General features: G+C 39.2%; 1 protein-coding gene across 1 annotated transcript in view; it reads right to left on the bottom strand.

The window, feature by feature from the left end:
* Positions 1 to 556: 556 nt before the first annotated feature.
* The window catches only part of LOC145991447 (juvenile hormone esterase-like), a 28,243-nt gene continuing 18,789 nt past the window's right edge, over positions 557 to 10,010 (bottom strand). Inside the window, exons 8-9 of the mRNA XM_083127452.1 lie at positions 2,016 to 2,142; positions 557 to 953 (exon numbers count right to left, since the gene is read on the bottom strand). Coding sequence (XP_082983578.1) covers positions 785 to 953; positions 2,016 to 2,142 — 296 coding nt within the window. The 3' untranslated portion in view covers positions 557 to 784. The remainder of the gene's footprint in view (positions 954 to 2,015; positions 2,143 to 10,010) is intronic.

Raw genomic sequence — 10,010 nt, 5'->3', positions numbered from 1 at the left:
ATACTTTAAAAGTCTGGAAAAGTATCTTCTGCGACGGTCTTCCCCGTCAACATTAGATCTGGAATACATATATCTGTTAACCATCCAGTCTCCGAATAGAATAATGCGATGGTGAAAGGGTCATCTCGGAATTTTCTTCAAAACTAGCATTTAACTTCAATGCCAGAAGATTGAGAGTGAAGTTACCTCCAGAAATCTTGCAATCTTCTCCAAAACGCTCGTCGCCAATAACCCGAAAGAACTTCTTCTCTTGAAGTAAGCTGTGTATGTGCATTTTGTCAAGTTAAATAAAATCCAGTTTCCTAAATATTCAACTCCCTTTGCTATGACAGGACCTTCCATAATCTATTACATTTAATTCGAAAAAAATCAGTAACTAGCATTACCCATTTTGTTTCGTAAACTCCTGCGCCTATGGAATGTTTATTTTATTGGGTGCATGCCTACTGCATACATACATTAGTTTCTGATATGATACCAATTGACTTATCTACTACCAAGAAGCCACAAGTTTTGGACATTTGGAGAGATCAGATTTATTGTCATTTAACGCCCAGCAAAAAAATATGATGACATTGTTGAATATTGTACGCTAAGGAAGTACAGATACTTCATATTCATCAACTAACACAATGCTTACCTGAATGAAAGGCATAATATTATTGCCATATAGGCTATGAATTAAGCTAAAGGATTAATATATTTAAGAGTCAATTATACGTACTACATTTATATCTTTTCACTGAATTCAATCATAGCATGAAGGATGAGCAAATAACAGCATTTAGCTCTGAGGCTGTGGCAGGCCCTCTTGTGAAGCGATTGTAAATTCGTTCTTGAAATCCTCCAGGATGACAAATTCCTTGTCCATTCGAAGGTAAAGTTCATCTTCCGCTGTGTAGGGCGGCCAGTCTGGAACGCCATCCACTGGGTTGTCCACTGCCGTAGGGTCCCTGCAAAGACAAGTCTTTAAAACTCAAAAAGCTCCAACAACAATAATTCGTTCGACTCAAAGGAGGCATTCTCTCAGCATGTTGGTGAAGATTTTCTTCTAGGGTTATCTACTTCACACAGAAAACTAAATGCACCAAATGTATTTGATGCCCTAGAAACGTATCGATAGATGGACTAAATTTGTAATTAACACCAAAGTGCATTATGTGATACAAGTTTCTACCCATGTCGAGCTGCACATTAAAGTATCGATGATTTTTAATGAACCATCCTGCATGCTGCATAATGCACTTAAACATTTGGTCTGAGCTACAGACTCTTTGGATTCTATTGTTTAAGGTGATGGATTTCCTGTCCTGTGTGAAGGTGAGTTTTGGAGGATATTCGTACTTCAATTCCTGAAAATGAGAATGCCGTTATATCTTAATGTTCACCGGAACCTGAGAGAACTTATTCACTTCAGACCCTGAAGATGAAAGTAAAATAAGCTCTCAAAAGTTCGGAATCTTCTTCCAGAACTAATTTGGCCGATAACCCAAGAGAGAGACTCCACCTTAATCCCTGAAGATGATAGTGAGGTCAGCTTTTAAAAGTAAGAGATCTACGAAACTAACCCGTTGGGTTTCAGACTGAAGTAAGAATAACGTTTATCTCTCGAAACTGTTTCGTTCGGACATGCGAACTGTTCTCTTAAAGCATAGTTCTCTTCGAACATAGTTTCTCAAAGTCTCTCTCTAAGCAGTTGTTTACGAACAACCATCATGGAATTTGACTCGTTACTACAACTAATGGTATATGGTTGCTCGATTTTTGTGATCTTGTATCCTACAATTTTTCTACTGAAAAGTTAAAGAAGTCTTTTGCAAAGCTTCAGAACAATGTTTACACCGACATAAGATATCGTGTGAAACTACCGTGACATTGTACTAAAAGCAAATTGTTAGTAATATCGAAAAACATTGCTGATATAATTTAAAAATATTGAGAATTGTTATATTGGCAAAAATAACTCTTGACATCTAATGACACTTTAACCAATGCGAAACGTTATTGAAACTTACCCATACATGGCAAAGTTTGCAAAGAGCTTGACGATTTTTAGTGAAAGTAGTTGTCCTTCGTCATCAAGAACTTCTCCCCTCTCGTCCCTTGGATACAAATATTTCAATTCAGCCGAATGACCAACACCTTAAAAGACAGAAACGAATCTGATGACAACTTAACTCTTTCTTTGCCAATGTAAATTGCAAAGCATATGCCTGCACAGTTCTGGAACAAAATCGTACTTAATTGAAAATCAATTATAAGCCAGACAGTAATGTTACTTTATGTTTATTACCATGGATTTATCTCCATTGTTGATTAACTTTGTTGTATTGAAATGAAATTTGGTAGCGTGTTCGTTTTCAAGCCTTTAATGGAGGCACATAGTGGTTCGAATAAGGGTTGTTAAAGGTCCACGAATTTTAAATAAATGCAATTCCGGTCCAGGAGAGAAAATCAGCAAGGGAAAATGGGTTCTGGACCGTAAAGAACCTTTTTATCTGTAAAGTATTTCAATTCGGTCCATGAACCTTTTTTCCCCGATCAATTTAAATACGGTCCAGGAACTTTTTTTCCGGATGAATTTAAATACGGTCCGGGAACCTTTTTGCGAACCAATTTAAATTCAGTAGAGGAACCTTTATTCCAGGATCAATTTAAATACGGTCCAGGAACCTTTTATCAGGAACAATTAAAATACGGTGTAGGAACCTTTTTCAATGTAACAATACGCAATTTGGACCGAATTTAAATTTTGCGAGAAAAAATGTTCCGGCCCTGCAGCGGAACCAAATAGAACCCATTAGAATGTATGGGTTTCTGGACATTTAATAACCCTGGTTCGAATCCTACTTTAAACCAGGGTTTCGGAGCGGAGTGAGGAGCGTACTAAAGGAGCGCTCCGGAGCGACTTCGAAGCGTCATTTCTACTCCGCTCCTCGCTCCGGAGCGGAGCGTGGTACGACAGCTCTCCGATCCGGAGCGGAGTGGTTCGACTTTTTGAGTCGCACGCTCCGATCCGGAGCGGAGCGTGATATAAAAGCACTCCGCTCCGGAGCGGAGTGGTTCAGCTTTTTGAGAGGTACGCTCCGATCCGGAGCGGAGCGTGATACAACAGCACTCCGCTCCGGAGCGGAGGGGTTCGGCTTTCTGGGATACACGCTCCGATCCGGAGCGGACCGTGATACAGCAGTACTCCGCTCCGGAGCGGAGCGTGGTGCTTTTGACAGCACGCTCCGATCCGGTAAAAGTTTGTTCTTACACGAATGCTGTAATGCAACTATGAATAATGGGAATGTGCACATTAAAGCCGACTTCCGTTACGGACTGGTTATAGTAGAACCACATGGAAAAGAGCCTGCAGTCCTGTTTCCACGTACTCTAGTTGTTTGTCTGTATGATCGCCCCCGCTTGGAGGGGAGGGACAGAGTGGATCATGCTTCCTTTTGACCCTAGTCGAACGGGTGAAGGGAGGTGCGCGGGGACTTTTGGCCGTAGCTTTTGTGTTTGTGGTCGCTCTACAGCACAGCACCCTATGACGTCAGGGATCCGTGGGGTGGTTCAAATCCCGGCATGGGCTTGTACAGGGTCAACGAAGTTAGTAATAAGTTTGTTATATACACTTGTATGTTGAATTGTATCTTCTGCAAATATGCTGTATAAAGAAACAAACTGCCGGAGTAAGTGAGGCGAGTGTACAATCTTTGTGTGTATCGTTCATCAATTTAATCATAACATCGATCATCCCATCTTCGCGATTAGCCAAAAGCAACAAATAAGAGAAGTAAAATGAACTAAATCAATCAATCAATCATGCACATTAAACATTGGTAAAACAATACAAGAATGTTGTTTTGGCTCAATAGAGAGAGAGAGAGAGAGAGAGAGAGAGAGAGAGAGAGAGAGCTATAGTACGTAAATTGTTCATTTGATGTAAGTTGAAATATGAATTACGTAAATAGTATTTCTGTATTGAGATGTACTATTTTGTATTGTGACTCTTAGATATAAGAGTTTGAATGTTATGTGTTGAATGTGTTACGAATAATTTCAAGCAATCAGTTTCTCTGCTTTGCGGATTTGTCCGACCCACCTCCCCCATACAACAGACAGCTTCGTTTTGTGCCGTATTTCGTGTTCCTTGCAGGTGACTCTGTGCAGTCGGCTATAGCTCGACCACAAGGAAAAAAACCTTCCGTCAAATGAGTTCGCGCATCTTCCCTGCAGTTGTCGGTGCTCGGGGCAGTGTTGCCAGGTCACACTTGAAAAAATCGGGAGAATAGTAGCGGATGAACGACGTTCTCGGGGACGGGGGGCGGCATAGGCGTTCGCACTGGGGGGGGGGGGTAAGAGGACGTCCGCAGATTTTTTCCAGCGAAGGGGAAACAATGTATTTTTATCAGGGGGTAAACGAGGGTATATTGCCCCGTAATAATGTTGCCCTCTCAGAAAACGCCACTTGAGTTTGAAATTATAACGTTCATACATTCCTATTATAATAATGGATGTAAATTACTGTGACTGAAATCAACTCTCATACATCTGAAATAATAGGTACTTTTATGTCAACATTCATTTTCCAGAAGGGGAGGGGGTGGCGACCATCCTTGCACTTCCTTTTGGACGTCCATGCCGCTATATAATTTTGTAGAAAATGAAGTATTTAAGTATAGAATAGTATATTAAGGATAGAAAATTAAGTAATTTCAAGCCGATGAAAGTTGGAAGCAACTACGGGGAAGGGGGTGCATTATTGCCTTTGCAATTGAACTATGCCGCTTCGATCTCTAGCAAATTTATTGTTATTAACACTCACATGCTTTCTTCGTCAGTTATGCTGCCTCTATGTTGCTGCATTCAATATATATACATTATATAATATATACATACACACCATGGTTTGTAAGTGTGAAAATTTGGGGAACATGACAAATTTCCGCCTTTTGGGAACTCTCTTATTTTGAGGGTTTTTAAGATTTCTGGACTTCCATGGGATTCAGAAATGACACTAGATAGTGAGAATGAGCTGAAAAAGTTAAATTTTCATCAAAATCAATAACCTGAATTTTCCCCCTATTTCGGGGAACTAACCTGGAACATATGCGCATTTCGGGAAACTCTGAATGTGTGTGAAAATGTTATCCTCCAAACGGGGATATTAAACCTATTTGGGGAACTTTGTGTCATTTGAAGATGCACACAAGTTCCTCACATCACATAAAGGTCCCCATTAAGATGATGTAAAGCAACGTCGTGCACACAGCAGTCTATGTATGAAATTCGTCCAGAATTTGTATTTTAGGAAGTGAAAATAGTTTTAGGAGTGTATATAAGTAAATTTTATGCCAATGTAGCAAGTCAGTAACAAAGAGAATCGAGTATGAGAGCTGGCACTCAGCCCCTAATGTGGAAATCGTACGTCGCCTCTGGTCCCCAAAATGAAAGCCACGAACTAACGCAGCTCTCTACTGTTAACAAGTGAAGGAAGCATTGCGCGTAAGTAACCGTCGATGTTGCTCGCGTCGGTGGAGCGCCGAAATTTGTTCTGCTCCGTGCTTGGCGTGGTGTTTGGATGTTTTTTTGGCTGTAAATTTTTTTAGGCGATTAGCAACAATTGAAGTGCAATTAAAAGCACACCACGCCTCGTAGATATAATTTACGAGTTCGTCTCATTTATTCTTATTTTATTAACATAAACAGTTCAGAACTGGTATTCTTAAATAAATATATTGGCGCGTAATGTGCGTGAATTTGGTGTGAAGAAGCAGGCTTGTTGAATATACGTGTGTGTTGGGTCTCTCTTATCGCACAACAGTAAAGCAATTTTGTGTTCTGACGTCAGACGAGGGATGACTATGTTGTTAGGTTAGATGAATTAGATTTGGTTCTATTATTTTAAATACACTAAAAAATATTATTTATGCTAAGATAACCAAACATAGCTAGCTTAACCTAACAACCTAGGTATTTGGCTTAACAATTACAGCATTCTAAGGTTACGTCATAACCCAAGGATGCTCTACTGTTGTGCGACAAGGGAAACAAACCCGGATGTATGTGTATGTGGATATAATCTGCCAAACGGGGACATTGTAATTTAGAAATGCACACAAGTTCCCCACTTAACATGAAGATTACGTTTGAGTGAATTTAAGTCAGTGTACACACACACAACAATAATCGAATTTATGCGGAGTATCACATGAATGATTTGAGCATTTGAATTGCATCATTTCCTCTGAATTAAAAACCAAGCAGCAGGCACAAATCCAGGAATGTGTGATTTAAACTGCTAAATGAGGATTTTTATTGTAACGAGTGAATTCTGGTTGTTCAACGTCAGTTTCATGGGCCCATTTTAAGGTCTTACACGGGAACGCGGAAATTAGTGAAATGAAATATAACTGCCGAATAAAAACCCATTTTATTTTATTTAACGAGAATTAAGTATTAAGCTGAATTAAAAAATTTTGGATAATTATAATCTGTCCAATGCAAGTGCCAAATATGAAAAGATTGGCTGATTGATTTTCTTTATTTTTCTTCGCTTCTTGTGTCTTTTGGCTAATTTCCGAAAATGGGAATGGGTTATGATATGATGAAATTGATGAGTGGATACTTACAAACATCCATGTCCAGACAGGATTCGAATCCGGGACCCTAGATGCTCAGTGGCGGCGATTGGGTCCAAAACTAGAGGAGGCATAGCTTCAAAACTGGGGGATGGAGGCACTTTCTTTCTCTCTAGATAAGGTTTATCATAGTGCGGGGGCAAAAGTCGCAAAAAGTACGGGGAAGGAAACTGCCCCCTAATCGTCGTCACTGCTTGAAAAGATGCTAAAATTTGGAAGTGGCTATCAAAATTAAAAATTAGTCCCTTTTCTAAAATTCCTTCACACCGTACCTGATAGTAATGTGCACATTGTTATACACTTCTCGATAATATATATATATAATACGTTGATACCCAGGGGCGGTACTAGGGAATTTTCTACCGCACCTCCATCAGCACTCCCTTTTCAAAAATTATTTTCATCCTAATGAAATGTTATGCTACTGAAACTTTGAGTTTACAATGTTAGGTATTGCATTAATACCTAAATTACGTATGGTATTTAACAGGCAATCTATTGGTCCTGAAAGAAGAATCCTGTAGTGGTCGCGATCTATGCAAATATCAGCGGCTGTTGTCTCTCATCACCATGGTTTTTAAGAATTTTATTTTTACTTTTGTTTATTCCTGCGGCGTTTTCGATAACTGCCTACAGCTCAGAATGAGTTGATTCACGTTTTAATCTTTTTAGCGTGTTTTTGATAAAAGAGTTTTATTTTCAGCCTACTTATTCTTCCTCTACTCTCAAAATCACACTGCAGCAACAAAACATTTTTGTTGCTTCAGTAAATCACCAGCTTATACCAGGGAAATTAACGGGAGTTGTATCGAGCGTGTTTATTATTTTTCGTTATCGTTAATGCACACTTCTATGTAAGATAAGATAAAATTTATTTCATCCATGAATCACTTATTTGCGTATACAGGCAGTGATATCGGACATGTCAGTTTGTTGGATCAACATACAAGTAAATGTCGGTCACTTTCTTGACATGCTATTCTGAGGATTCATGATCCTTGTCAAGTATTTACTACATATTCCATTTTTTTTAAAATAAAGAACCTGATATCTCACAATGACCATTGTCCAAATTTGATGATACCAGTCACATTTTTTATTTGTATTTTTGTTATATAGCTTTGCCTCGCTGCATCTGTATGCTAATTGTGTCAATAAGGATGAATTATGATAGATAAAATTGGTAAATTGACGCTCGTAAAGACACGACACCGAACCTTACACTACCAGTAGCTACATTGGGCTATATTGTATATCATTCACTAACACACATTTTACTTTAATTTAATAAGAATTTATGGAACTCAGTTTCATTAAAAATACGTACAATTTAACCTGTTGTTTCATTCATTTCGAGAAGTTTTCAATTTTCATAATGGACAAATATGTTACGAAAGCACAAACGTAGACATAAATATTATCATATGTAGACGGCCATGTTTTAATAAATAAGGTGAGTAGTCACAATCACATATTCTAATACAGAGAAGGTAATATGCTTAAAGACTCTATGCGATTTAGATTTAAAATTTCGCCTTTTATGTTGGCATTTTCATCATCTCAATTTCTGTGTAAAACGCATTAAAATCTGTGTTTCCAGATGACAGTTCGACTCAGTACAATTGATTCAATATACTGCAACACTCTGCGTAACAACAGTTGTTTTCATTCAATATAATGGGTATGTACGGAATGCCTTTGGACACCAGGGTTTTGAACTGGCGGGTAATGTGCGTGCCTTTGTTTTTGTGCAAAGAGAAAGAGAGGGGCGCGTGCAGTATTGTTAACATCACGTGACGGAAAACAGCTGAGCGGCTGGCGCGGGAAGAGCTTTCGTCTCTCGCTCTGTTCGTACACACATTCGTACACACAAATGGCATTTGTGCTGCCACCTGGAATGCATTTCTGGAACTAATTCACACACCGTTGGACACACTGTTTTTGATGAATTTACGACATTCGGGGTAGTTCTCAGAATGAGCTGAAAATTGAACCAGAGCATTATTTCATCATTTTCTAACGATTTTTGGGTCAAATGCTTCCGGGGACCTGAAGCAAGTTCCTCAGTGTGAATTTGGTTCCCCGAATTGTGAGTGTGTAGTTTAACTTTGTTCCCCGAAATCGGAAATCTGCCAACGCACACACACACACACCCACCCACACACACACACACACATGGACGTCCGCAGGATTTTTTCCAGGGAGGGGCATAGGAAGGTATTTTTTTCCAGGGGGGGCAAACGAAGGCAAAATTTCCCCAAAAATAGTGTTGTTCCCTAAAAAACATTGCTTAAATATGAATTTATGGTGTTCATGCAATAATTAACACAAATTATTGTGGCTAAAATGAAATTATGTCTGAAATACATATTTTTTGGTTGACTTTCATTTTCCAGGGAGGGCACGGCCCCCCCCTTGCCCCCCTTCCGGACGCCCATGCACACACACATGTATAAAATAATTTGCCCACGCTCCGAAGTCAGTGTTTCTACCTAGTAAGGCAAGGACGTTTCACTGTGTCTGTGTCACTTCATCCATTTCATCAGTTTTTCATTCATCCATATTGTCATACTTACCCGTAGAGGCACAAAAGCGACGTAAAATAACTAAAATAGAAATAGATTTTCGGGTGGGATAAAATACAAGCATCTAAAAATAGTAACATAGTAATAAAATAATAATAATGTTCTTGCACAATTGAGTATCGTTTGACATAATTTCACAGTTCAAACAGCACTTTTCATGGTTGAGTGGAGTTCCACTCTACCTCTCCCCTTCATGTTCAAGTAAGATGAGCAGGAAACGTGTTTTTGAGCAGGCCGTTGGAGGTGCCATAGCAATAGTTTATTAAGGAATTCTCCCAAGAAATCAATAGGTCTGGCAACACTGACATTGGCCGCGCCGAAGGCTCCTTCCCCCTGCCCTTTTCCCCACCCGCCAGCGCGATGAGGTTCTGGGCAGGTTTCTTTCCTTGTGGCACTATAGCGCATTGGTCTTGTGCCCATTTCAAGAGGGAAGGAAGTTGAAACTGGTACATAGCTTGTTTGTGTGTGCTTTCGGGGTTGAGAACTTCGTTTGCTGCGCTGTACGTTGCGTTCGACGTATCCGTAGAGATACAGTATACTGTAATAATGAATTGAAGGAAACCATGCCGAGTTTTTATTTATAGTTTACCTGTTCAAGTAGGAATGGAAAGGTGCACAAAAAGAATTACAAAAATGTATGTAAAAGAAAACCAAGTATTTCGGTCAAGTTATTTCTATAATTGTAATCAACAATGACCAATTGTCCTTTCAACTAAGTATAAGTTTCAATTTGTCTTTTCCGGACTATTACCTTTGCCTTGCCTTTAATCGTATATTTCTCATGATCCGTAATTTT

This window comes from Lepisma saccharinum, chromosome 8 (assembly GCF_977018435.1).
Source record: "Lepisma saccharinum chromosome 8, izLepSacc3.1, whole genome shotgun sequence".
Classification (NCBI taxonomy): domain Eukaryota; kingdom Metazoa; phylum Arthropoda; class Insecta; order Zygentoma; family Lepismatidae; genus Lepisma; species Lepisma saccharinum.
This window is presented reverse-complemented; position numbering and strand designations above follow the sequence as displayed.